Source organism: Grosmannia clavigera (assembly GCF_000143105.1).
Source record: "Grosmannia clavigera kw1407 unplaced genomic scaffold GCSC_132, whole genome shotgun sequence".
In the NCBI taxonomy this organism is placed as follows: Eukaryota; Fungi; Ascomycota; class Sordariomycetes; order Ophiostomatales; family Ophiostomataceae; genus Leptographium; species Leptographium clavigerum.
The window spans coordinates 438,049-466,003 of record NW_014040810.1 but is presented as its reverse complement, the minus strand read 5'-3'; the positions used below and the strand labels follow the sequence as shown (position 1 = coordinate 466,003).

General features: G+C 55.4%; 6 protein-coding genes across 6 annotated transcripts; 3 read left to right on the top strand and 3 right to left on the bottom strand.

Annotated features, from left to right (window-relative positions):
* Positions 1 to 5,210: 5,210 nt before the first annotated feature.
* CMQ_5311 (uncharacterized protein) lies at positions 5,211 to 7,472 on the top strand (the record flags this gene model as incomplete). The annotated part of the gene is made up of 1 exon (XM_014319056.1): positions 5,211 to 7,472. The coding sequence occupies one exon, from the start codon at positions 5,211 to 5,213 to the stop codon at positions 7,470 to 7,472; it is 2,262 nt and encodes a 753-aa protein (XP_014174531.1).
* Positions 7,473 to 8,342: 870 nt separating this feature from the next.
* Positions 8,343 to 9,653, top strand: CMQ_5139 (uncharacterized protein; the record flags this gene model as incomplete). Its single annotated transcript, XM_014318884.1, has 1 exon — positions 8,343 to 9,653. The coding sequence occupies one exon, from the start codon at positions 8,343 to 8,345 to the stop codon at positions 9,651 to 9,653; it is 1,311 nt and encodes a 436-aa protein (XP_014174359.1).
* Positions 9,654 to 9,710: 57 nt separating this feature from the next.
* Positions 9,711 to 11,942, bottom strand: CMQ_5344 (sedoheptulose-1,7-bisphosphatase; the record flags this gene model as incomplete). Its single annotated transcript, XM_014319089.1, has 3 exons — positions 9,711 to 10,409; positions 10,867 to 11,733; positions 11,934 to 11,942. 3 exons carry the CDS (start codon positions 11,940 to 11,942, stop codon positions 9,711 to 9,713), a joined length of 1,575 nt encoding a protein of 524 aa, XP_014174564.1.
* A 2,771-nt stretch (positions 11,943 to 14,713) lies between these two features.
* CMQ_5384 (uncharacterized protein) lies at positions 14,714 to 15,811 on the bottom strand (the record flags this gene model as incomplete). The annotated part of the gene is made up of 4 exons (XM_014319129.1): positions 14,714 to 14,847; positions 15,036 to 15,210; positions 15,288 to 15,457; positions 15,700 to 15,811. 4 exons carry the CDS (start codon positions 15,809 to 15,811, stop codon positions 14,714 to 14,716), a joined length of 591 nt encoding a protein of 196 aa, XP_014174604.1.
* A 1,013-nt stretch (positions 15,812 to 16,824) lies between these two features.
* Positions 16,825 to 17,997, top strand: CMQ_5242 (alcohol dehydrogenase; the record flags this gene model as incomplete). The annotated part of the gene is made up of 2 exons (XM_014318987.1): positions 16,825 to 17,748; positions 17,812 to 17,997. The coding sequence occupies 2 exons, from the start codon at positions 16,825 to 16,827 to the stop codon at positions 17,995 to 17,997; spliced, it is 1,110 nt and encodes a 369-aa protein (XP_014174462.1).
* Positions 17,998 to 18,497: 500 nt separating this feature from the next.
* Positions 18,498 to 26,854, bottom strand: CMQ_5111 (DNA polymerase zeta catalytic; the record flags this gene model as incomplete). Its single annotated transcript, XM_014318856.1, has 5 exons — positions 18,498 to 18,677; positions 18,735 to 20,444; positions 21,072 to 21,209; positions 22,222 to 22,312; positions 22,512 to 26,854. The coding sequence occupies 5 exons, from the start codon at positions 26,852 to 26,854 to the stop codon at positions 18,498 to 18,500; spliced, it is 6,462 nt and encodes a 2,153-aa protein (XP_014174331.1).
* Between the last annotated feature and the right edge of the window lie 1,101 nt (positions 26,855 to 27,955).

Below are 27,955 nucleotides of genomic sequence, written 5' to 3'. Positions count from 1 at the left end.
ATTCTCGCAATTCAAAGTACTGTTATACATAGCCAACTCAAAATGGGCAAGTTAAAAAATATTCATTCATGCTTGCCGTTGCCACCACATGATCAGTTGAAACAGACAAAACTCGTTAGAAAGGTATCTAGCTCACATACTGCGCTCACATAATGCGATCATAAAACTAGGCAGTCTCGGCGAGCATCATAGACGCCTTTAAGAGCCTAGTCAGGTTAAGTTCAGCAAGCTGGCGTTCCATAGAACGATACCTGCGGATGGGGCACCGGCTAGCAGGCAAAGCCACCCTTGGGAGAACCTGATCAATACGGTTTCCTGTTCCCGATTTACTCTGGCCTAGCATCCGAAACCATATTGGCGGCAAGGCAACAACAACGACACTGAAACATCCTGTGGCGGCAGCTTCGACGACGACGCCAGTGATGTCGTAGATGGTACTCAGATTTTTTATGGTGGAGCCCGCCAGAGCAGTGCAAGTAGACTATGGTACTGAAGACTTTAAATGGGCGGATAGGCTTTGGGTAGGATAACGTTGACGCGCAAACCTAATGCGGAGATGGAAGCCACGTAAAGGCCAGCGACGTATCGTGTAGTCGCGAGTCTAAGGATAGTAATAGGTGCTGAACACAACAACGACGCCACATTTTAAGAGCACAAATGAAGAGTTGCCGAAGGTGTCGTGGCCGATACAGGTCTAAGATTCGAGGGCCCTGCGTACATGTGACGGCTAAAGAAAGTGTAAGTTAAGCGATGATAAATAGGCGAAGACGCGTAAGGTCCATGGGAAACCAATTTTGTATCATTCTTGTAAGACTAGATCCTGGTTCCGACTGTCAGCTTTTTTCAAAGGTTCGACGGTAGTACCTTTCAAAACAATCCTCAGCAGCATGAAAGGCCATAGGTAACGGCGCGTAGAAAAGATAGCGAAGGGATAAAGCAAGCTGGAAATAAATAAGAGATTAAGGATGACACCGTCCAGCAAATTGATGCATAGAATAATATGTAAGAACCCATTCGATAGGCCTGAGAGATGCAGCAAGCTGAAACGTGTCGCTTTAACTCTTCTGTCCGTCCAAGTGCGCCAGAGCGTCAGATTGTTTATTTTTGTACATCAGGGTATCGAGCCAATGCTACACCGTGGTTGAAAATGGTAAACGGATTATGCTACTCTAGCATGTAGCCGATGCTGCAGCAAACAGCAGATGACAAACCAGAGTGGCTGCATGGGGAAACTTGTGGGTCGCGCCTGCCATTTTCTCTATGATGGCGAAGAGGACCAAATAATCGTTTCAGCTCTAATAGCCCATTACCACACCCACAGAGCCATAATTTATTTGCTATCAGAAAGACATAACTGAAGTGCGAGTCTCTTTCTAACGATAAAACTATACGTAATGCCGGCACCGTCTCGAGCACAGGGAATAACATTGACCTTTTTAGAGCTAGCAAATGCTAGCGAAGGGCAGACCGATACTGAACGGAAAAAGCGATCAAGTTCTGAGCTCAGACAATTTTAATATGATATATACTCGCTTCAGTCAAGGATGCCGCCTATGTTGGCTGCTCGAATATCATGGCCATTCCAAGCCACTCCAATACCGGCAGAGGTAAGTGTGCTGGAAAACGATCGCACAATAAGGTATTGAAATCAAATAACACTCTTTACTCTCTCTTTTCAGATCGTTGACGAAGCCAGTCTTTGACTAAAAATTATTACATCGGAGTTCTGATACGTGTTATCTCAGTTCAGGACGAAAGCAGCTGTCGAAGAGTCGGTGACAGCCTTTCCATCAACTCGCAGGCGCACGGAAAGCTGTCGGATGTAGGACCATCGGGCACTTTACCACACTTCGAATCTTTGATCCCAAACCTGACAATATATCTAGTCCACCAGCGACTGAGCGATCACGCCACGCGTTGCCAGTCTCTGGAAAGGACGATTTTGCGATGTAGAGATTGCAAAAAGTGCGCTACCCATAGTCCATCGCTTGCTCAACATGGACGCAAATGCAGCTGCAGGCATCAACACGCCAGTAGCTTGGGGGGAGAGAGGGACATACGTCGTATACGAAGCAGCATGGATGCTGACAGGCCCTGAACGTGCCTTACCTCGGTGTTATGAAGATTCCCGTCCGGGTCCCATTGTCACGCAACATCGGCGTCTTTGCAAGCTAGACGTCATTCGACGCTCAGCAAAAAGGTCCGTATAAAAACGAGCAAAAGGGATACATTTACGGATCTTCCTCTTTCCCCGTCTGCGGCCGAGCAGCCGTCTGGGTCCGGACCCACTAACTTCGAGTCTGCCAAGTCAAGATATGCCGCACTGTATTCTTTCCGATGTGGCCCTATCTCCCATGGACACCGACGTCAAGGAGTGGACAATCCAGGGTACGGCTTTTTCGACATCTTATACGGAGTACCACGTAGTAGGAACTTGAATCTGCTAAGGCAGGGTAACAATATATTTGTCAACAATCCATCAAAGAGGGTCTCGGTTAGAACTACGTCGTATGTGGCGAGGAACTTCTTGGTCCCACTTTCTCCCTGCATTCCTACGGAGTACTCCGTACTGTCCAGGATGCAATTCTCAAAAAATGGAAAAATCGCCCGCATACGCTACCCCACCAACAACGTTGCGAAAAGGGTACCGAGGGAATTAATTGGCCGACATTATACATACTCCGTACGAAGCGCATATGGGAAGCGAGCAAATTACAACTTGAAAAACAGCGTTTAGAATCTCGATTTTGGATTGGTCGAATGACTGATTTCAGTAGTGGCTAAATTCCAAACCATGTGCCTTCCCCCTCCTCGAATGTCAAGGGGAGACAAAGCCTAATATCGTAGTAAACAAAACGCCTTGCATTTACCGTACGTAATCCTCGCAGGTCGCCTGTTAAGTACGGAGTATGTGCCGCTATACCGGTCTGTGGGGACAAAAATATGAGGACGACCCGAGTCGAACGGATGACCTTTGGAACTGGAAGCCAACGCTACTACCACTGAGCTACGTCCCCATTTGTTGTTAGAGATTATGGTGGTCAGCAGCCACGAATGTTTGGGCATACAGGAAATTGGCAATTGGCAACAATCTACAGAGTACAAGGCTGAGCATTTTCACGATTCCAAAAGCGACATAACTTCTCGGCAGCAGCAAGCTTTTCTCTTTTTGCACCAAAATTCTCGGGTTCTAGGGCACGGCTAAATAATCCTTTTTCATCCCAGTATATTTTTGGGCAAAGACATGAATTTCAAATGGGAGAAGCGCTCTAAACTATCAGTATGCCGTGGCTAAACCTTCGAGATAACATCGCCGTCAGGGTGTCATATCTGCTGTCAAGTCGTTTCCAGTCGATTAATTCAGAGCCCTTGAACTTTCTATCGTTCTCTTATCGAGCTTGACCGCCCACCGTATAAATTGGTAAATTTAGTGCAGATGTACTCCGTACGTATGGATAAAAAAGATTGTCGCTAACTAACGAGTAAAATAATACGAGACGGGTGATAATAATTGGTGATTCCCTAAGATCAGCTAAAGGACGATGTACAAGCGATTGTTCGTCTAAAGTACGCCCGTAGTGCAGCACAAATATTGTCCGGAGTCCTTCGATCCTTGCAAGACGCCGACACTCACCGCATTTCACCACCAGTTCGAACCAGAAAAAGCCGGTAATAAAGGCTGTGCGACTCACCAAGATCACCAATATTTTGCAGTATTCTCGGATACGTCAGACATTGTCGTCAGCCCGGCCCAGTGCGGATAAGTCGAAACGTATCGACGGAGATATTCTAAATAAGGACCAGGAAGACGGTAGTGTTGGATGTTTCACCAAACTGATGAGCAACACCATCAACCGGGAGTCCGTTGAGATGGACAAACCCAGCAAGAACGTAGTCAGCAGCTCGGTCTATCAGAGCCGATAAATGGTGAGGTGCAGAGAGAAAAACCTTTGGAATAAGATATTTGTCCGCATCAGGCTTCTGATGCCCAGAGAGCTTGCGATTATCTCTTAATCGGAACTGGAAAGCTGTGTAATCTTAGCCATAGAAAGTACTCGGGGCACCAGATCGACTAGCACATTACAAATCGCTAGATTTTTCTCTCTTACAACACCGATGAAACTAAGTTCGTAAAGTAACGGCAGAGACTATGGTCATCGATGACTTTCCTGTTTAAAATGACGCAGGGCAGTATGTCTATGACCTAAGCTGCTTGGCTTTGGGTCGATGATTACTGTCTCTAGGCAAGGGAGAGCTGAACTGAGTGGCTAAGCTCGGCTTTGAGGTCGCAAAGGAGTTCTCTATCACAAAAAAGTGGACGCCGGAAGAACTGCGGCGATTCTGTTGCTTCTGATGATCGGAGTTCCGTACAGTATAGTGCGTGCGGTATGTCAAGAACTGGCATGCCCCGAACGGAATTCACCTAAGCACAATTGCATGCTTACAAATGTTATCAACCGGCCTCTAGCGCTACTGACAAGCTTTTACCGGAAAGGCGTTTATGGAGACACTTAGAGAAGAAGGACGAATGTCTGCGATTTTGTGAGTTGAGTGGCTGAGCTCCTACTACGCAATAGAGAAACCAATAGTGAGCCCAAGTACGCCCAGCATAAGGGAAAACCCCCGGTCTCACCAGACTGGCCTATCGCTCTAGTTTCACGGGGAGATTTAAGCCTTTTCTGTCCAACAAAAGCATTTCTCCGACTTGGTGCTCATAATAATCAAGATATTAGCACAGAGTTAGAGCCTGCAGTGTGGGCATGACGTCCAGGTCCGGCCAGAGGATTAGGATCGTCACCACATCCTGACTGCTCTAACCATCTGGCTCCGATGCGGTTGCAGAGTATCGTAAGCGAAAAGCTGCATGTGATATTTAAAGACGGAACGTAATTGACACCGGATTGGGAGATATGGTCCCGTTTCCTCCATCAATGCTGACTTTAGGGCGCTGCCAAAATGTAATGTGCAACTTCTAGAGCCCTATGAGGTCGCGGCATTTTTCTGCGATGGAAAACGTTGAAACCGGTAAGCACTAGCTGCCTTAGCAGTGGGGGAGCAAAAGCTTATCTCTGGAATTGGAGCACGTGAAGGCAGTACTGCCTCGTTAAATGCGGGGCGACGATGTCGCAGACTGCTTTGGCAATCCACTCGAGGACACCTGCATCGTGCACAATTTCATACGACCGCGTCCTGGCATCAAGTAGGACAAAATGGTGCTGAGAGAATGGGATCTGTCGCAGCTCCGTCAGGTTTTGCCGCTGGAAGATAGCGAGCTCGTTCAGATCGTCGACTACGCCAATCGGCTCGACGACTCAGAAGCAAAGGCACATCTGCACAATCTTTTGGGCGACTCCGTGGCATCCACCGATTTTATCGGCTCCTACATGGAGCATCGAGGCGGGTTGTTGCGAGACCAATCAACTGTGGTCAACGGCCCGTCGCCTTTGGATATGCCTGCAACTGATCTCTCGAATAATAAAGTCTGCCCGCCTATGGACAACAAAGACGACGATGCTCCACCACCGTATGCCAGCAGTACGAGCTCCGGCTTTGCGCATCCCCGTCACACAAACGCAGTGATGGAGGCGGCAAAAATTCGCGCGGAGGACGAGGTAAATCAAGGATCTGAGGCGGTTCTGAGCTCAACTGACGATCCGCAGCAAGAAATGCAACAGCAGCTGCAAGTGCTCCAATACAACTACCGCATTTACAACAGCGAGATTGAGCCGGAGCACGACTCGGACTACCTGTGCGTTTGTCCAATCCACAAGTACAAGCGTAGGAAAATGGCGCGAGTCCCAGTTCTGGAGCGCTGGTCCAAGGCGGTCCAGTACCCAGGCGAGAAGTTTTACAGTGACCTGCAAGGCGTGGCGGTGTTCAGCTGGAACCCATACAGCATGCTTCCTTCCGTGTTTGGGTATGGCCAATCGGTACGAGGCATGGGCTCATTTGGCATGTGCCAGCCCTTGGCAGACTGCCATGCGGCAAATCTTAGGCAGACGATTGCCTTGAACAATCGGCTGAACAGAGAGGCACAAGCAAAAGTCAACGACTACGAGCCGAAGGTCAATATCTGGGAAGCCGAGGACGAAGTGGTGGAGAAAGAAACGGCATCCCGGTTCGCAAAGTTTCGCAAGGCTCTTGGCGGCAAGTCGTCCACAGAAAAGGCACAAGAAAAGGCAAAGGAGGTTCGAGAAGCCATCCTGAACGAGGAGCAGGGCCGGTGGCCCGACGCGCAATGGCAGCACATTGTGGCGACGTACCAGGACAAGGTGGGAATGGCGGGGAAGATTGCAGCGCTTCGATTAAGCTGCCCGGTGCAGTACCTACATCTCCTCCGAGCCGGGTATTTTGAGCCGATCCCGGTGGCGTGGGCCAACCGGGCGTCGAACCCGCTAAAGTTCAGCGTCGAGGCGGCTGCAGGGATCCGGGGCATCACGCCCGTGTGGAGAGGGTATGAGGACCTGGCCGAGGAGCGGCTGTACTGGGTGCTCAACCACCGCGAGGGCTCTGTGGGGACACGGATGAAGCCGGACTTCATCTCGGAGATGGCAATGGCGCATGCGCGGATGGCAACGGCAGTGGAGCCGCCACCGCTGTACTTCTCGGCGGACGACACATGCCATGTGCAACACACGACGGCGGGCTACTCGAGGCAGGTGATGCCGGCGCCTTTCCAGGCGTATGACCGGCCAGAGGTGGCCGAGGACGACAGCATGATCCTGCTGGATGTGTCGGGGTCGATGGGCTTTGAACCGCTGCGGCCTGTGTACGAGCAGTACCTGGTGACGGGGTATGAAAAGTCGACGCAGCCGAAGAACCGAGGTGAGAGTGGGATGGAGAGACACAGAGACGAGAAGGCGGCTAACGAAACAGATGTGGCGCGGGCGGTGGTTCGACGGTTCACAGACGCCTTGGCCAACCACGACCACCAATCGAAGGGCTATGACTTGGTGACGTTCGCCAATAGGGCCCATTACGTCGGCACGGTCAACCATGTGAACTTTGACTCGATGTGGGGGGGCATCCGCTTTGGTGGGGGCACGAGGGTGATGACAGGCTGGCAGATGGTCAAGGACCTGCACTTCCAGAAGCACTCGGGCAGCGCAGTGCATCACGAAGTGTACGGGTGGCAGGCCGGGCCGGAGACGCCGATGCTGCGGCTGCTATTGCTGCTCGACGGCGAGGCCACGGACATGGACGAGTTCGAGCTGGACCTGCTTGGGTTATCGTGGGCCCACGTGACCATATTTCTGATCGGCGTGGACGGCTGTCCGCATCACCACCGGCACGCCAACGAGCTGCAGCGGATCAGCGACGTGAACCACCACGTGTCGTTTGTGGACGCGCAGGGCAACTGTCCGGAGCGGTTCGTGACGCACGAATTGCTGAAGCGCCACCTGGGCTATGACGTCTCAATGCGCGAGTTTGAGCAGATGGAGCGGCCGCCGGTGTACGCGGAAATTGCATGATTGCGCAAGCTGGGAGCTGTAGGCAATGAGGTAATGGGTATTGGGGCGGCAGTTGGGGGCATGAAGAAAACGTGGGCGGCAGCGCGATAAGGCCTGTTTCATGATGCTGGAACAGTAGCAATACTGTAGCAATAATTAGTATCTTACGGCAGCACGGCTTCAGCTCCTGCAGGACCCCACACGATATGGAAAAAGGACGGACAGAAAGGGGAACCTAGCCCGGTCTAGGCGGGACCAGGTATCGAGATGGTTAGGGCTGACCGGTGCCAAGGGACTAGGAAGCCTCCAGGATCGCCGGATCCGTGCCGGCCTCGAGTCGTTGAGGGATTTCCAGGATGCAATCTCTCACTTCTCATATTGCTGCCCACCAGCGGCCAGGAGTAAGATTACGGGCGGGGTCTTGTTGTCGCTAAAACATGCCTAAAGGGAGGATGTGCTTGGGCTCCAGGTACGTTCCTCGCCCCTGAGCCCTGGAGGTCGAGCAGCGCTAGCGGGTGCAAATGCTGCAGTCAACTGGAGTGGGCTTAGCAGGCCCTGAGGGTGCGCGGCGGGGGTTACAGCGGGGCCAGCAGCCCTGTATGTTGCAGGCGGCTGCAGGTGGCTGCAGGGGTGACAGCTCTCCTGCGTGGAAGATGGAAGTTCGGCCGAAGGGCTCGTATTTAACCAGACCCCGCGCTCGACTGATTTGTTGCGTGAGGTGTGCAGTTCATCCGTCCAGCTCACAGCTACCTCACAGCTACTCCGTACCTCACTGCTACCTCCCAACGGAAGACAGGTCAAGCTTAGCTCCAGCTCATTTCCAGCTCATTTCCAGCCCAGCTCCAGCTCAGCTCCAGCTTAAATCCAGCTCAACTCCACCTACTCAACACAATGTCGCAAGACGAGCCGGTCGACCCGCTGGCCGACATTGACTCTGTCGACTGGGCGGCGGTGGCCCACGCATACGGCCCAGCCACGGACATTCCCGATGCGCTGCGGCGACTGCAGCAGGCCGACGACGTGCAGGATGCGTACTGGGTGCTATATGGCAACCTGTACCATCAGGGCACGCGATACGCGGCCACGGCGACAGCGATCCCGTTCCTGTACCGGCTGCTGGACGATCCGCACACGCCACAGAAGGAACTGCTGCTGGAGTACCTGACCAAGCTGGCCATCGGGGCCAACTCAACGCAGTCGCCCATGGGCCAAGCCGAGGCTGGCTGGCTCGAGACTGTGCGTGCGATGCAAAGCGACCCAGCCTATGTCGACCGCCTGCGCCAGACCCAGGCCACCTGGCTGAACGCGAGCACGAGCCAGGCCGACCGCCAGAAGCGTGAGCGCGAGCTGCAGCTGCAGCCGAAGCCCGAGGGCGCCGTCGAGGTTGCCATGATGAACCACCGCGCCTACGCGGCCGTGCAGGCCGGTGTGGACTCGCTGATCGCCCGCCTGCAGGACCCAGCCGCCGTCGTGCGAGCCCATGCGGCCTATACGATGGCTTGGTTCCCGGCCGTGCAGCCACAGACACGGCCAGCACTCGAGGCCCTGCTGGCGACTGAGCCGGACGTTGCCGTCCGCGCATCTGCCCTCTTTTCCCTAGCCATCACCCAGTACATGACCGGCGACCTGGCTGCCGACAGCGCCGTCGCCCGGCTGCTTCAGGCCGAGGCAGCCGCTCCAGACGCCGACCTGTTCGTCCGCTGGGTCGGCTGTCTTGGCCTGCTGAAGCTGCGCTGTCAGACCGCCGACCAGCTCGCGCTCGTTGCCCGCAAGCTCACGGACGACGCCTTCCTCAACGAGTACGAGTCTGAGAACCTGGAGGAACGCGGAACCGTCTTCCCGTTTGCCGCCCACGACATCGAGGACCTCGCTGCTCTCGCCACCCTCGAGACCGCCGGACTCAAGGGCAGCGAGCACCCCGAGTTCGCCCGCGCCATCATGCAGACATTTGCCAGCGCCAGCGGACTCGAGCTCCTCAGTCTCACAGCGTCCTGCATTAACATCGCCTTTGACGGCGTCACTCCCCCCCGCGGCGCTCCCTTCCACACCTTCACCCCCTTGCAACAGGAACTCCTGCACGCCCTGCTCAATGTCAGCGACAGCATGTGGGCTTTTGCCAACTTCACCATGATCATGGACCAGTGGACTTTGCCCGGGTCCAAGCCCGAGCTCGAGAAGCTCGTTCGCTCCTCATGTACATGACCGCATTTTATTTCATCTAGACAGCGTCCGAGCATTGCATTTCACACATAGATAGCACTACAGAGTATCAAGCCCGTCCCCAGCTACTTTCCGTGCATAGATCGTATACGCTGTGGCCACCGACGACCTGCCAACTTGCACAGTCGTGGCAAGTGCCTGGGCTACCGTGGCAAGGCTCTTGTTCATCGCCGCCATCACCGCTGGTGCTGATGCTGCCGGCACAGCCGCGATAACCTCGTAGAACTCTCGCATCATCTCCGCCTCCTTCTCTGCTGGAATGGCCCTCTTCTGCTTCGTCGATAGGTCTTTTCTGTATGGCTCGTACTTCGTCCCCAGCTCGGCCCAGTAAAGCGTCTTGATAGCTATCGCTTGTTCACCCGCCGCCAGCCTCGTTGCCATGGGCGTCCCAATGTCGTAGAAGAGCCTGCGCCACACCTCCGTCACTTTCGCCGCATCTTTGCGCCCCAGACATAGTTTCCCCGTAATTGTGATCATGCTGACAAGGACATCCCCCATCGCTTTGGCTGCGGCTTTGTCTTCTTCGGAATAGCATCTCACACCATCCGCATACTCGTCCGTGGCTACAACCGTGGCACTGGCTGTGGCACTGGCTGTGGCAGCAGTACGGATGGCATGGCTAATGGCGCGCACGGCGGCCTCAGGATCGGCTTCGGCTGCGTTGGCTTCTGGACTTGTCCGGCCGTCCACGTATGGCAGGGGCGACCTTAGCGGGATGTCTTCGTATCCGTCCTTCTTCTGATTGCGCACAAGACAAAGACAAAGCCAGGCCAGCCAATCTGTCCTGTTTGGTCTGTTTTCTCCTGTGGATGACATAACTTTCTGCGGTTGGCCTGAAAAGACGGCCTTGCTGTAGGAAACTCACAGGTGATGCTATCAAATGGAGAGAATGATGGCCACTTGTCAATTTTTTAGAAAGCTTGTAAAAAGTGGTAAGAATGATGCTGCGTAGTCGAAACGTATTACAGTTGCTTACATGGTCCAACAGTACCACTGTATCTTGTAACCAAAAGGCAGTAGTAAGCGCCACGTCACCTAGAAGCAGCCAAGTTTACTTTTTTGTTCTGTTCGAACAGCTATAAATTCAGGTAGATCTATCTCTATAAATATGACAATAACTACAACTCTTCGTACGTCAACTGGAACCAAGCAGCATCTGCGATGCTGCATCAACATCGGCAGCTGTCCCACATACCAAACCCGCCCTTTCATCACAGCTCACCGACGGCCGGCTAAGAATGGGCTCGCCATCCAGTGGGTCAAGTGCCCGTCCTCCAGCGCACTCCACCACAAGCGCCACAGGACACAGCTCGTACAGCCTTCGCAGCTTGGCCGCGCTGGTGGCCGTCACCGGCGATATGTAGACGCCGTGGCCCTTGACCAGCGCGTGCACGATGTCCGGAACGAGGCCGCCGCTGTATCGCAGCGTGTATCTGTTCTGGATGTACTGCGTAATCAGCCGCTGATACGCGTCGTTGTCCGCGGCCGCCCGGAGGTTGGCCGGTGCAAAGTAGCGCGTCTTGAATGGAGCGTCGGCGTAGCGCACACATTCTCGGACAGTCTCGTAGCCACCAGAAATACCATCCTCGAGGCCGACCTCGAAGCAGACCGGCTCGGCACCCGGCACGCGCAGAGCCACGATAGCCGTCGTACGTGGACCATAGACGCCCAGGATGGCGGCGATCTGCTTGTCTGCCGGCCGCTGGCGCAGCGCCGAGGCCCCGTCCCAGATGCCGATAATCGTGCCAACGGTCCAGTTTGGCGCAATGATGGAACTACCGTCAAGAGGGTCGAAGGCTACCGTGTACTGTTCAGAGGCATTTGCGTCCACAGCCACGCCTGTCGGCTTCTCTATCGGATCTTCCTCGCTGCTCGCAGTTACGACGCTAGGGCATCGAGCCAGGGCCGTGCGGACGAGATCCTCAGCAGCAATGTCCACGTTCAGCTGGCCATCGCCAAACACGTTGGACGTTCCGGCGAGGGTAATTCGGGAGGACTTGCGCAACGCTTTGGCAATGTCGGCAATGCAGTCCAACAGAGCTGGGAGCACCGATGTACCTAGCTGAGGACGTCCATGTGGAAGTAGCAGGCCTTCAATATAGCTCGCCATGGAATCAAGTGCCTCGTCGGTAGCAACACGTTTTCTGGTGGCTGTTTGCAACTCACATCGGGCGTTATTTGCGCTACTAAACGTTGCTGCAGAGTACTTGACCCGTGTGTGCCTGAAATTCCAGGCCAGAAAATAAATTACCTCGCACGCACCTTGCCCATTTGGGATAACTGCCTTTTATTGGCTGGATTGCCACTTTAGGAAGTACTCATCTCATTAGTCAGATTCCTCTGACTCTGCACACTGTGGGTTCCAGAATTAGGAGCAGTAATCAGGTCGATATGTACACCATGGAGCGTTAAGTGCCGTTTCTAATTGTTCCACTGCCTCGGAGAGTTCTAGAGTTTGTTTTGAGAAGCCAGATGTTGATTTGTATATATCGTGAAGCGTCTTGCCTGTCTTGACAGCCAAATCTACCACTGTGATCACGTTGACTGCCAACGACAAAGCTGATATTGGATCCATAGTAGTGATGATATGACGATCAAACGGGAGACTACGGAATATGATAAGTATGTTGAGAGAGAGCAGCCGGTTGCAAGCGTATTTTTCACGGAGGTGCAAAATGAGGCAGTGCTGTTCGTGTCGAATGAGCTGGACCAGAGTGGGTGTGAAATGAGGACGTGTGGCGCGGGGTGGAAAGACACATGTACCCCGTGGCGTATCACTCAAATACCCACCTATTTGTTAAGGAAATCATGCTCATCGGCACAGCTCGGAAGTAACAACACACATGGACACACGAATGCTCACTGGGTGCCCATAAGAATTCGACAGTTCATCAGGCAGCAACCCCGCGAGCCGCCGCATTGTGACTTTTTTTATATTGTTTTGGAGATAATTCAAAGCAGGGAATCATAGCATCTCAGGGGGTTTTGTGTTCTCGTATTTTTTTTGTCAAACAGACTTCACCAGAGTGCATACTGTAAACGAACATTCACCAGGAGTTTCAGTAGTAACCAACTGATTTTGAGATGCATAGAACGTCAGCGTGATTCGTTTTATAGTAATAGCTTTGCTAGCTCCTTTCCCCTGTTTCCTGAAAACATCCTTTTTATGAGTGTTCTATCCCAGAATCATAACCTTGAAAAAACAAAAATGATACGTACTTATGCTATTACCTAGTGTCTGGTGTGGACTCTAGATGAGGGATGTGGAAAGGCAGTTTTGGGTCCTGTAGATGTGTTAAGGACGACGTTATCTCGAAATAGTGGCCTGAAGTATGTTTTGTAGAGTATGTGAGTTGGGATCAGACATCTGCATCTAACGACAGAAATTGTACAGAGGCTGCCAATTAGTGAGTAAGATTGTAAGCAGAAGTAGAAGAACAGCAGTCTCAATATACATCTAGCCCACTAACGATCCTCTAGATCCTCGTACAAATACGCCGTACACAGGGAAGAAAGATGTAGCATGTCATGTCATTAGTAATCACCACGTAGTCGACATATTTCCAGATTAGGGCAGCGCGCGGTCTTTGCACTTGAAAAGGACGACAACGAACGACATGAGATTAGAAATAAAGCTCGGCCGCAAACTTGGACTTACGCCGAGACCCCGTACAGATGGGATTTCTCAGGCCTGGTTCAAGTATAAATGTGGTGTTCCATGCGGAAGACACATGTAGAGAAGTAATAGTTGACAAACGACACAAACGGCGTAACGATCTCTCCCATAAACAGTTCTCGTACCCCCATCTTCTTACCGGGTACGTCGATCATTGCAGTTTCTGGTGGCTCCGGCCAAGTTGGTTGCACCGTTGTCGATGTCCTCCGTGAGACCACAAAGAATAGCGGGTTCGTTCTGGGAGAAAGGCAAGAGACGATAGCAGTCCGTGCCATCGTTTGCGTACACATTCAACTGACCTCAAAGCTTAAGGCTCGTGAGAATGTGGCAGGCATTACCGCCACCCTGACTGTCGACTACAGCGATGTTGCTGGTACCGCTAAGCTCATTGCCAGCCCAACGTCGATACAGTCATCTGCGCGATTTTTGTGATGGACCAAGAATCTTCTGATGCCAAAGTAAGATTAGCCAAGGCGGCAGTCCAGTCTGGCACAGTCAAACGGTTTGTCGCCAGCGACTGGGGCATTGAACAGCCCGAAGAGTAAGTAGTGTCGGATGTCCATTTTTTATTTACTTTTTTACTAACCTCCTCATCTACTAGCTCACCTATATACCCATCCCGTTAGGCTGCTAAAATAGAGCTCAAAAAGACGAATCTGCGATGGACCACCTTCTACACCGGATACTTCATCGATTATCATGCCCCGCCAGAGGTCAAAACGTATATCTCGCAAGCCGTTTTTGCCATTGATGTCGCAAACAGGGTCGCTGCCATACCGGGGAGTGGAAATGACGTCGTTGCTTTCAAGTATTTGTTCGACTTAGCCACGTTTGTCGCCAGACTGTTAAAACAACCTACCTGGAATCACAAGTCATACGTATATGATCGCCTGACTCTGAATGAGCTGCTATCTCTTGCGGAAAAAGGCAGGGGTACGTGAATAGCCGACAGTCAGATAATCCTTCTCGTGTTGTATCAGAACTCTGACATGTTCAGGAGGAAGATTTGCTGTTGCGCACGACTCGGCAGAAACGCTCGCGAGAAACGAAATCGCCGAATTACCAGGATTCACCAAAAACTATGCCGTTATACCGAAAGAGAACGCGTTGCCATATCTCGCCCTCTTCGGGCTTTGGGTGATCTCTGGCCACCATGATGTGCCACCAGACAAATCTCTCAACGCCATGTTCCCAGACGTGAAGACCACAACAGCTGCAGACATTTTGGCAGGTTGGAAAACTCATTGGGATGGCACAGTACTGATGTTGACATATTTGTGTTCTTTAACAACTCAAGCGTCAATCATATCAACAGGGCTTTTGATCCAGCACCGAGAAGCGCTGTGCTATGTCCCAAGTATCCATGTCAGGTTTTACGAATCTTCCGCACATTCTGCATGATACGCAGCGTTATCCCCGGCCCTCCAAAGGCCTGAAGGGAGCCCGCAGCTTCGAAGAGATCGCAGAAGGCTTGCTCCTGACTCTCCAGAGCCATGCATCCTGCAATACAGTGTGGCCATGATAGTGTGGAAAGGTGCATGTATTCTCATGCACTAGAAGCTAGTGCAGGCTGTACTGCGGGAGTGAAAACTCTGCACACTGACCCACAGGGTCACGTGCAATAGATAGACTGTGCAGCAGTGCCGGTGTGGACACCTGCAGCAGAAGACCCAACACGTTAATCATACTTTCGCGGATAACCGGGTCTGCCGGTGGTGTGGCCGCACTAACAGCCAGAGCGGTGATGTCGGCCTGGACTGCATGCACAGCGGCGTCCATGCGGCCGGCCAGGACATCCCAGACGTTGTGGGCGAGGAAGTAGGTGGACAGGCTCATGGCGGTGTGGAAGAGGGCGCGGCTGTGCTGGAGTGTGGCGAGCAGCCAGCTTCGGCCACCCTCAAACATAGGCGGCGGTAGGCGGGAAAGAGAAAGGGGAAGACGTGATCGAGGTAGAGGGTGGTAAAGTCCATCTTCATGTCCTCGAGGGTCAGCGCGTCCAGAATAGCCTCGACTGCCGGCTCCGGCCGGCTGGGATGTGCTCCAGTAATCCTTGACACGGTCGTAGACTCCTCGTCAATACCAACAGTAGCCTTGAGGCAGTTTCTCTCAGCTGTCGCTGTAGCTCTGCGTGCTCGCATCGTCTGCCCGAAACTTTTCTCAGGCAACACCAGAGACGTAGCTGCTCTAGAGCGCCAAAACCTGCACACGTATCCCCCCTCCACGGCGGGTCTCTTCACCTTGCTTGATCTGTGCCCGTATCTGCTGCGCCATGTCGGCCTGCCTGCCGCCGTTATCCATCCAATCCGGTCGGGTGTCGCCGTTGTGGCAGCCGATCTGGAGCGTTGCACATACCGTACAGACGGGCCGTCGCCGGTCGCATTTCTTCTTCCGCCGTCTGCATGTCTAGCACGACATTTCGCGGGTCTGGCACCTTGTCGACGTGCTGCTGCCGATCATGAAGCATATTGCAAGATGAGCTCGAGTCGTACTCGTACAGTAATTGTCGATTTATAAGATGAGATCTCTATAAGATACACTGTGATTTAGTGGATTTGGCCCTCTCTTTACTTGTCAGGTACATCACGTGCAGTGTGCATTTTTATTTGCTCCGGCACAGTGACACTGGAATGCTCTTTGTTCGATAACCCGCCGATCTTCAGCCTGCCGCTGCACATGCATTTCATATCCATTTCTTTCCCCCGATACTCTCGTGCTTCACCGGGCTGCTGCCGAAGAACTGCCCGCATTCAAATGTCTCCGTTGCTACTAACTCCTAAAAACTTTCCGTATGGATTGCACGCCTGACTAGAGACAGCGGAGAAATATGCCGAAGTACTTTTTCAACTTGAAAACTCACATGGCTTTGCAGACATACCCCAAATCCTTGGCAAAGTTCCGTACTGTCCAAATTGCGGAGGTCATTCCTTGACCCGGTGTTCCGTCGTCGTGTCTGCTGCAGCTGCTCCTTCTGCGTGTCAGAAACATTGGGGCCCCGCATTCCAAGTTGTGGTTTTCCGGCGTCGAAACTCTGTTGCAGACATCCGAATAATATGTGCATGGCTAGATGCGGTTCACAAATTGGCGCAATTAAATCCCTCCATGTCCAATTAAAGTTGACCGCCACTGCGTCATTCAACAGCAGACAAGAGCGTTGTGGTCTGATGGGTCTCCATAGCAGATCATGATGTCACGTAAATGCGAAAAAAGAGGAGCCGCAACGAAGGACAAAGCAGCAGACAGGCAGCTTATACTCCTCACTCTCTCCCCAGCCCACCGGTCAGTCTGCGATGACAGGCCCGGCAGCTGGAGTCTCGTAACGAGGAGGTGAGGTATTTAAACGAGCATGGTGGGAGTTGAAGAGCAGCTTGCCTTTACCTCTTGACTTTGTCTTTCCGGCAGCTCATTTCGTGTCGTTGCTCTCTCCACTCAACAGCCTCTACACCTACTATCAACGCCACCCACATCTCTAAGTAAACAATGCCGTCCGCCACAAGCGCAATTCCGGCGACGCAGCGCGCCGCTGTCAAGGAAGGCCACGGTGCCTCGGCCAAAACGCCACTGCGCGAGGTAGCCGTGCCGCAGCCGGGCCCAGACGAGATCCTGGTCAAGCTGACGTGGACGGGCCTGTGTGCGAGCGACAAGTCGCTGCTGCACGACGAATGGGGTGGCGTCGGCCTGGCCATGACACCCGACACCCACGGCATCGCCGGCCATGAGGGTGTCGGCCGGGTCGTGGCCATGGGTCCGGGCGTCGAGGCCGCCGGCCGCTGGAAGCTGGGTGACCGTGCCGGCATCAAGTGGATCGCCAGCGTGTGCGGCCACTGCGTCTTCTGTCGCGACTCCTACCAGGGTGGTGAGGTGCTCTGCCTGCACCAGAAGAATTCCGGTTTCTCTGTCGCCGGCACCTTCCAGCAGTACTGCGTCACCTCGGCCGCCTACGCGACCGTCCTGCCAGACGCCGTCTCCGATGAGGAGGCTGGCCCCATCATGTGTGGTGGCGTCACGGCCTACTCCGCCTGTAAGCGCAGCCAGGTCCGTCCTGGACAGTGGATCGTCCTTCTCGGCGCTGGCGGCGGCCTCGGCCATCTCGGCCTCCAGTACGCCAAGGCCATGGGCATGCGCATCATCGCCGTCGACGGCGGCGCTGCCAAGCGCGAGATCTGCCTCCGCATGGGCGCAGAGATCTTCCTTGACTTCGCCGACACCCCCGACATGCCTGCCGCTGTCCTCGCTCTCACCGACGGCATCGGCGCCCACGGCGTCATCAACTTTGCCGCCGCTCCCTCCGGATATGCAACCGCCCCTTATCTGCTGCGCAGCAACGGTACCCTCGTCGCTGTCGGCATGCCCGGTGACCCGGCCGTGCTTGCTGGTGCCCCGCCCATGATGTTGGCTATCAAGGTATGCTGTTATCCGAGTCTTAATCTTTGCCCTGTTTGCTTAGTAAGCTGATCCTCTGCCCAGAGACTCAATATTGTCGGCAGCGCCGTGGGCACCCTTGCCGACGTGGACGAAGCCCTCGACTTCACCGCACGTGGCCTGGTCCACCCAATCCTAACCAAGGGCACTCTGGCCGACGTCGACAGACTTATGGACGACATGGTGTCTGGAAAACTTGCCGGGCGGGCAGTGCTGAAAATTGAGGACTAGATGAAAGCGAGTGAATCAGGGCAACCAAGTCATCTTCTAAGAAATAGGACAGTTAGCGTCGAGTCATTATATGAATTGTGTATGAAATTTCTTATGTATACGGAATACCTGACAGCACCGGGCACGAAAAGCGGTAAGAGGTGCCGCTTTCCTACGGAGTAGGCTCTACGGAGTATCGGATGACAGCAATGGCGAAAAGCGGATAACCTGGTTACATGTATGCATGTAAACCATTTCGCGCTTAGGTAGAAATGCATCGCGGCAATTTAAGGGTCTGTACGGAGTAAAGAGTTCGGATATCTATTATACGTTTGTGTGCTTCTGTTTATATTTTACTGTCAATCCAAAAAAAAAAAATCTGGCCGTAATTCATTAGCCGCCTGATTTCCCCTTTCCCTTTAGGGAACAAAACTGATTCAATCTATCCCAGCCCGGTCCCCTCAAACAATAAAAACCCAACACTCCTGGTCCCCCGACCTGTGCTAGCTCTCACCTGGTCCTTACACAAACCTAAACTTGTTCATGTTCTCATACAGGACATTATGCAACGTGTGGATCCGCACCCATGGCTCATAGTGCGGCGTGATCAGCCGGTTCAGGCAGGACGGCTTGCACATCTGGTTGATGTCAATGTAGAACAGCTGCTGGTAGAGGTGGTTGCGGCGGGCATTCCAAATGCCCTGAAGTCGTGTCAGTAAGGTTGTGTTTGCAATCACGCTATCTTCTGAAAAACTCACCGAAGAGCTAGCTAGTTCATCAAAGTCCTTGGCGAACGTCTCGGCCTCTTCCCAGCTGCGCAGGCGCGCATGGCCAGCGCGTATATAGTCGTCAAGCCGGTAGCCCCGAGGGCCCCAAGCCTGCCAGATAATCACGCCCTCGGGACCGACGCCAATGGTGACGATGTGGCCGAAGCTCAGGTACCGATCGTCCTCCCAGGACGCGTCGCCAAAGAAGCAGGCCATCTCAACATAACGCACGTCAACGAGCGAGACAGCCATGACGGTTGTACGATTGGCACGCTGGGCCAGAAGCTTGGCGCGGAACATGGCAGTTCGCAGTGAGGCCGACCTCGTGTTCTGTGTGACGCGGAACGGCGGTGCGCTGCCCAGCAGGCGCGAGTGCTTGCCCAAGGTGCCGTGCACGCAGGTGTCGGAGTGTGAGGCTGCTGATAGCATCACTAGGGACGACGCCATACGGTCTGAACGCCACAGGTCACCCTGCAGACTGGCATTGCTGCTGCTGTGGACCGGCTTTGCTTTGTGGAGGTCGGGGCGTCCCAGAGGACCAAAGCGACGGATCAAACTGCTGTGCCTGTGCCTAGGGGTGTTGAGACTAGCCAGAGCGCTCAGTCCGTCATACGCACCGTAGCCGTCATAGCCGCCAAATGTTCCGGCGCCGCCAAAAGTGCCATTGCCACTATGGTCATAGCCGCTCAGCACGCCGGCGTCCAGCCCACCGAGGTTGTGCAAGGTGCTGAAGAGCTCGCTGCTGTGGCGCGCCAGCTCCACCTTGATAAACGGGCCCTGCAAAACGTAGCGGTGCTCGGCCAGACTTTCTTGTAGCTTGATAAAGGCAAAGCTGGCAAAGTCAGGGCCCTGGCGAAAGAAGGCGGCCACCTTCTCTTGCAGGGCTAACAGTGGCGACGTCTGCAGCGGCAGCACGTTGACGGCACTCAGCAGGCTGATCATGTCGATAGGCGTCGAAGGCGGCGTGAGCGCGCAAAATAGGGACCCTTCGTCTGCGTCAGTGCGTCCAAGATCATAGCGGCCTGTGCTGGTACTGTCAATGTACGCGCCGTCATCTTCATCCGGGCGGGGCTTAAATTGGCTGAAATATTCTTCGCTGCCATCGTCCTCATCCTCGTCCTCTTCCATATTCGAGACTGCTACTGCATCGTTTTCGCCGTTTTCACTTTCCTTGTCTTCTTCGTAATTCTCTGCGGCCGTGGGCATGGATGTGGGCATGGACGTGGGCATGGCCATGGCCATGGGCATCGGCATGTTGCTGGACTCATCCGTTTCGACACCCATCGGACCTCCGTACTGTTCACCAAACAAGTTTCCGCTGGCCCCGATGTCTTCGCTGCTCCTGGGAGTTCCAGGCGGAGATGGTTCTTCATCTGCGAAAGGCCTTTGGTCTGGAGAGGATCCCTGGCTTGTAGAGGGCCCCTCACTCAGCCCCTCGCCCGAAAAGGGCCCCTGGCCCAAAACGTGACCACGCTCTTCTGCGACTATGAAGAAGCCATCGGAGTCTGAGTCGGTGAAGTCTCCGACTGCACTGCGGCGGGCCTCTTCGCATGCAGCCTCAAACTGCACGCTGAAGGGCCCCTCCCCGACAGGCTCTTCATCGTCCGTTTCTATCGGTTCGGTGTCCACAACGATGCTGGTTTCATCTTTAGACACGTCGCCCAAGGACAGATCATTGGGCATCTGTGGCAACTCCTGCAGCTGCGGTTCATCCGAGTTCGCGTCAGAATCCGCTCCCATTTCGGACGGGCCACTGAGAATTTCCATTGAGGGGGTGCTCGGCATCTCTCCGGGTCTGCCAGTGGATCCGATCGCTTCTCTGGGGCTTCTAGCTACGAACAACGGGGAAAGTGTGGGTAGAAAGAACAAACTTGTGTGTCAAGCTAGGAGAACTTTGTGAATGACGTGCAGGCGAGCTTCGCGATATCGAGACAAATGGACAAGAAAAAGACGGGTGGCAACACGAGTTTTAAGTCGCGACGTTGAGAAAACGACAAAGACGGTGACGGAGGCAATGTTCCATGCTGAATCCCATTACAGTAGTATCTGCGCAGCTGGGGGAGGTGAGAGTCGCGAGCCATATCAGTTGGGCAGGTGTCTTGGGCTGTCCGCAACGGTCGAGACAGTTTGATAGGGCCCATCCGCCGATTGGATGCATGTACGACGTTTGAAGCGGTGCCCACAAACATGCCATCAAACAGGCCGTGTGTCTCGGCGTTGCAGCGCCGCGTATCTGCTGCCCACACGAGTAGTCGAAGATCGAGGCGGAAGGAAAGCGGTAGTGGCTGTGACCAGAAAGGCTCAATGTGACGACGCCGGCAGACCTACAGGGAACACGTCCGATAGGCCTGTGCTCGCTGCAGCGACCGACGTATCTCCGACATGCCGTCGCAGGATGGCCAGAGCGCCGGACGGCACGACGACGTGGTCGTGCTGCAAGCGGGCTTTGGGCTCTGGGCTCTGGGCCTGTCTTGTCGGTCAGACGCGTGCGAGTGGTCGAGCAATGTGCATGATTGTGGACTGTCCAGGAGGAATGTCTTTAAGCGCAGGCCCCGCCGGGGAGGAGGCTTCCGGGCCGAATTCGACTGCTCTGGTGTGATTTCTTGCTTTCTCGCAGCAGCTCTGGCTAGCACTGTTCTGGGCTTTCGCAATCCTCTCTCTGCCTTGAATGTTTATTTCGTTGTTTTTCTTTGCCTTTGTTTTCTCTTCCCTTAGCTCTCACTCCTTCTATCCCTGTTGACAGCTGACCGCTCTTTCAGACAAAGAGGGGAAGGAGCGATAGGCAAGAAGACGGCGAGAAAGGGAAGGAGGTCCCACAGCGCCACGATAAGAAGAAGCAGAAGAAGCAAGTAGAAGAGAATAAGAATGAGTGCTGCCAACGGACGCCTAATACAGTCTAAAAAATCGCGCAAACAGAGCTGCACGTCGGCACACCAAGAAGCAATCTACAATATGCACTATGCATTATCCTATGCAGTGCAAAGCTCCTAGACAACAGGCCGACAGCCCAACGGCTGCTCCAAGTTCGAGGCTCCGACGTCGACACTACTGACTCGACCCTGCCAATCCTCTCGGCTCTGCTTCAACGCCCCCTTCTCGTCCTAAGCCAATATACCAACCTTGACAAACCAACGCTGGCCTTCAATCAACAGCCAACGACAAAAGAAAGCATAAAACCGGCCTCCTAGCAATGCAGCCCCACTGCGATATACTATGTACTATGTATGCACGCGTTATGTCGACTACGACCATGGTCGGCGACTTTAACGTCTCAGTCGGCGATCATGAGGCCCAATCCTCATCCTGATCTCAACCTCGCCGACAATCCCCAAAACCCACTTCCCCCCACACTACCACTCCAGATCTTCCATACCCCGCCGTGCCAATATGGCCATTAATGGCGCCTTGGCCCGCTCAGTTCGTGCCTTGGCTGCACGTTCAGCGCGCTCCCAGAAAACCGCACAGATCATATTCTCACAACGCACAGGATCCTGGGGGCCCAGACCGGCACAACCACGACACCCGTCGAGGACGGAGCGATATTCGGCCTCGGTATCTCGAGCTCGCATCTGCAGGACTGCCAACGTGTGGGGGTCGTCTCCACAGGAACGACAGAGAGGAGGGGAGAACACAGAATCAGCGACAGAAGCAGCGACTGGACCAGCGATAGGGCCAGACACTCTGCTTGGTGCCGGTCGGATTGGTCGCCCTCCTCCTGCCTGTCTCTTGACTGCCCCACGACGCACTGGCCGATTGCACCTTGCACACCGCCATTGCCGCAGCCAAATGTCGAGTGTCTGCTGGCCGTCGGGACCGCCATCTGATCCCACCCCGCCGTCCTCATCGTCGTCCCCCACCCACCATGAAGTCGTCGTTCTTGGCGGTCGGGCCATGTCTGCATACCATTGGGCCACGTCGACGCCGACCAGACGCAGCACACGGTCCAGCGGGGGCAGCAGGCTGTGGCGGACATAGTAGTCAGCGTCGAGCCGCAGATGGCGGCTGCGAACAAGCTCGGCGGGCGCGACACAGCGGTCCTGCAGCGGCGTGCCTGGTGGGCCGGCCACAATGACAAAGGGCACGCGGTCACCGTCGGGCAGCAAAGCAGCACGCGGGTCGCGCGCAGTGTGGCGGGCAACAACGACGGCACCGGGCGGCGGTGCCCGATAGGAGGCTGGCGAGCGAACCTGGCGAGCGAAACAGAGATCAGCAGGGGAAACACGGCCACCCAAGACGTCGGCACAGCGCTGTTGGACCAGACGACGGACCAGGCTCAGGTCGGCCGTGTCGAACAGGAGGCGCAGGCTGGCCTCCATCAGAGCAGAAGCGGCCGGTGTGCCGTCTCGACGGACGGTCTCGATGCCTTTGGCGTCCCAGATGGGCGCCAACTGACGAGGCGAGTCAAAGCGGTAGCCGACATAGCGCTTCTTGGCCAGCAGCACACAGGGGTGGTAGACCTTTTCGAACTTGAGCCGCACAGGCGCTGGATTGACAGCCGTGACAGCGGCAGCCATGGCGGCACCGATCGAAAACGCCTGGGCGCGTGTTCGGCCCGGCAGGTGCACAAAGAGACTGTCGGTGTCGCCATACACCACCTCGGCTGGCTGCCAGCGGGCGTCGGCGTGGATCAGGGCCATTGCACGGTCCAGTGTCTGGCGGCCGGCCTGCACGATGCTGTCGGCCACCTCGACACAGGGCATGCGGCCCGAGAACGACGCCGACGTGTAGCCATATGTCACGTTGGCCAGCAGCTTGAGCGCCAGCTGGCGATGGTGCAGCCGCTGCTTCTCGGATGCATCAGCACCGTCCCCGTTTTCGCCCATGGCTGCTCTGACCATCACTCGCGTGCGCAACAGCTCCGCCAGCATCCTGGCCAGCAGCGACTGCCTGGTCGAAGCACCTGCATACAGCATTCCCGTGGGTGCCACGACCACGCCGAGCCGGTTGGCACTCTCGAGCAGGCCGTCTGGTCGCTCGTACGTGGTGAAGCCCATTTTTATGGACGTTGAGGCTTTGATGTTGTCGGTGTCAGCCACGGTAGTGGTGACAGCGCCCTCTGCCGGCTCATTCTCCGCGCTTCCACTGCTGTTCAGATCGGTCTCGTGCGGCTTCACGTCCCTCTTCTGTCTCGGTCTCTCGTCATACAGCGGGTCCAAACTGCCGAGAAAGGTCGAGTAGCAGAGGTTGTACGCAATCATCAAGCTCGGATACAGGCTGGCAAAGTCGAGGACGATGACTGGACTGCTGTAGAAGCCACTTCGCGGTTCCAGCACCAGCGGCGCCACCTCAGCCGCCTTCTGATGGCCGACTTGCTCGCGGCTGGGCGACGGCAGCACAAAACACTCGGGCTTGGCCACCCGCAACATGACCGACTCGACCTTGTACTGCGACCCGCGGCCGAGGACGGATGCGAAGTCGACGCCCAGTACGCGAGCTTGCTCGCTGGTGCGTGCCACAAACTCCGTTACTTGCAGCAATGCCGCTCCCACGGCCGCCCGGTGACAGCCAAAGCGCACCAGTCTCGTGAGATCGCGTGCCCGTCCGCTGGTAGCCCAGCCCGTCAGCACCCGCGGTCCATATGTTGGCACCCGCAGTCGCAGCAGCTTCCAGGCCGCGCTGGCTATGGTGTACTGTCGCAGGTCTGCGTCTGTTCGCACAGCTGTTGCGATTCCCAGCACGTGACGTCCTGTCACCATGTGGGACTGGTCTCCACGTTCAAACATGGCCGACTCTCGCGGCTGCTGTATCCGGCCGAGTGCCTGCCAGAGGCCGTCTTCCGTCTCTGTGTACAGTGCTGCCCGCTCTGCCAGGTATCCCCACGACGACGCTGTTGTTTCGTACCCCGCCAGGATGTCTGGGTCCAGCCGTCGCGCCAGCTCGACCACGCGCTTCAGAAGGTCACGCTCGTCTGTCGCCACCTCCACGCGCTTCTCGTAACGCAGCAGCCGCTGTACCGTAATCACGCCGCTCTCTGCGTCTCTGTCGGTAGCCCTGTCTGTCTCTGACACTCGCCAGAACACGCACTGCACCGGATCGCGCTCTGGATTCGGCAAAAACGTCCCTCTCGAGTTGGCGTGTAGCTCCAGCACCAACACACGCATACCGCCCCCTCGTGACCTTGCTTTGGGCAACGGCCTCAACGTCTTCCGCTCGGATCGTGGCAGCTGTGCCGTAGTCATGCGCTGTCGAGCGGCTGCAGTCTCTTCCGCAGCTGTCCTCTCTCTCTTGGCAACCTGCGCATCCTCGTCCGCCAGCCATGTCTCCACCGCGCCGACCGAAGGCGGCAGGGCAGCCAGCTCCCAGCAACGGGCGTTGCAGGCGGACAGCAACGAGGCGCTCGTGTCCTTGGAGCCTGGTGACGGCGCAAACGCAGGCAGTCGCACCGGCAAACGTCTGCCCGCACCCGTATTGTCGTACTTGTTCTGTACAATGTCTTTCTCGTCACTGAAGAAGGCGTCCTGGTGCAGCTCTTCGGAGCCGTGTCGATGTAGTGTAGCCGTCACATCGTCGGCGGACGGGGGCCGTCTAGCAAAAGCCAGCACACCGTCACCCACGCTGTAAAATGGTTGATTGGGATTGTGTGTGGCTTCTGGAGACCATGTGGGCTCGCGTCGGGAAGGTGTTGACAGTCGAGGCAAATCGTAGTCGGGTGTTGACGGAATTACAACATCATTAACCTTCTCGTCTGTCGATGGAACTACTGGCGTCGTCTTGCTGTGGTCTCGTGGAAAGGACGATTTGGTAACCGTAAACATCTGTGTCAGAGGGCGCTGCGTCTGCTCTGCAGCAGGTTTGTTTTCGCTTTTTTTGCGGATTGGCAGAACTGATCTCTTTGGAGCACCGCTGCTCCTATCCACGACCGCCACTCTACCACTCCCGCCCGATTCTTGCTCGTGCAGCAGTGCCCTCAGCTTCATCTCAAAGTCTGGTGACGGTGAGAAGCCAACTCCTCCGGTCTTCGTGTCTGTCTTCCCACATAGCAGTTCCTCACTCGGCCTGCGTTTCCGCTTCTTGTTCTCCGTCCGGTCTGGTGTCGGGTAGAAATCCTCAACGGACTGCCGCGTTGTCGGCACCCAGTCTCCAAGTGGATGCTCTAGTATCGTATCAGATGCGGCTGCCTTGCTTCTGCGCCTCTCCGCCGCGATGATATCATCCAGCTGTCGCCGGTACGCCGCCTCCTGGGGCCAGGCGGACGGTGTGCGTCGCGGGTCCGATGCTGATGCGGCCAGCTGAGCAAACGCCTGTTGTGTGTTGGCCTCGAACGACTGCCGCATCTCTGCGCTGGTCTTGCGGTCGGCCCGGCCATACCGCCCGGCCATCTCGCGCCACAGTGACGCCATGCTATAGACCAGTCGCTCGTCAGGATTGGTCGGCGGCTCGGGCATGTTTTCGTGGATCCGGCGCTCGGGCGCGGCGTCGCGGTTGCGGATGTGGTGGGCGGCAATGTCGATCTGAAGCAGGTCGCCGCCGACGGCGTCTGTTCCTGTGCGTGGCCGCCTGGCCGTCGCCGTCGACGCCCGCAGCACGTCGCAGCCGTAGAGGTTGTAGTCAGTCATAAACTGCAGCACAAAGGGTACGTGGGCCTCATGGGGCTGTAGCGCGGGCAGTCCGCCAATGCGGCCCAGACGCAACATCTCGGCCGCGCGCGACATTGCGGCCGGGTCCAGCAGATAGATCTTGCAGAATAGCCGCAGGCCGACGTGGAAGCCGTAAAAGGGCACGCCACGGGCCAGCGTCACGGCCAGCACGGTGATGCGGCCCAGCGCCTGGTCGAGGCCGCGTCGCAGCTGATCCATCACCTTGTCGGCGTCGGCCGGCTGGAAATATCCGTCAAAAGGCACAAACAGGTAGGGAAATGCGCCGTGGATGTGGGCGCAGGCCGTCTTGCCCGCCGGCGTCGCTCCAAACACCCGGATGATCGGCACCCTGGGGCCATAATTGCGGGTGCTGTCCGCGTTTGTTTCCCTGTCCGACTCCCTCTCCTGGTCCCGTCCATTTCCCTTGTTCTTGTTCCGAAAGGCGCGGTGCAGCGGTGCGCGCGAAGCGGCCGTATCCACCTCTGTTGGGGCCGCCAGACAGTAGTCGATGCAGTGGATGCGCACCTCGAACATCGTCTCTCGCTGGTCAGCGCATCGTGCTGTGGTAGTATTCGCCGTCGCGTTGTCGCAGCGTCGTTATGATGATCTTGTTCGTTGTGTTTTTTACGACGCGTCACTAAAGCTAGGATGACGCGCCTGGAAACTGGCTAATAAAAGTGATGGGCTACCCCACCGTTCGCACTTCCCCCCACCAGCCCTGTCGATCTGCGCAGGCGGGGAAGGTGCTTCCCGCGAACGCCTGCAGTAGTGGGGGTATTTACTCCGTACGACCTACGAAGTTTCAGCAGCATCGACTCCCAGACACTTGAGCACCTTTTATCAACAACCAACATATCTGCAGGCGCCCCCAGAAATTATTCGATAAGACCTCCATCCAGCCCATCGAGTTTGGCACCATGACTTCTGTAGCGCAGCTACCCCATCAGGCCTTGCTCATGATTGCCCAGTCCGCCTCCGATCTACTCACACTGCACAGCCTCCGATGTTCCTCTACCTTGTTTTCCGGCTTCTTTGCCGACGATTCCATAGCCTTCAACATTTTGGATTCCGTCATTGCTTCAAGCCTCACGCCTTGTGTGCAGGATACCGTGCGCCTCACTTGTCTTGCTCTTGGTCACCCGCTGTCCTCGTGGGACGACGTGGAGCAGCTCTGCATGAGACTTGATCAACGAAACGTTCTGCTATTACAAGAGACACAAGAAACCCCAGAGATTCATTCGGTCTCGGTGCGGATGCTGCTGGCGCTGTCAAAATGTGTCCACTCGGCGGCCTACCGCTGTCTGGAAACGCTCCTCTCGCGTTGTCGCACTCTGCGGCCACGCCGACCCACCGACATCAGGTACGACGACGATCCGGCATACTTTTGGGACTACAGCCCCGGTAAGCCCTTCGAGATGAGATATATTCCATTTGAGGAACCCGTACCGTTCGGACCCTTGTTCCATCGCGCACGTTCGCCTCCGTTCGTGGCCGAGGAAGGACGCGCCCTGTACGGTGCCTGGTCTCTGGCTTGTTTCTCTGTCGTGCGAAGCGGACTCAGAAAATTACATGTCCCCTTACCCAGTATAATGCATAGTCCCTTGGCGTTTTGGATGTCGATCGACTTGCCAACAG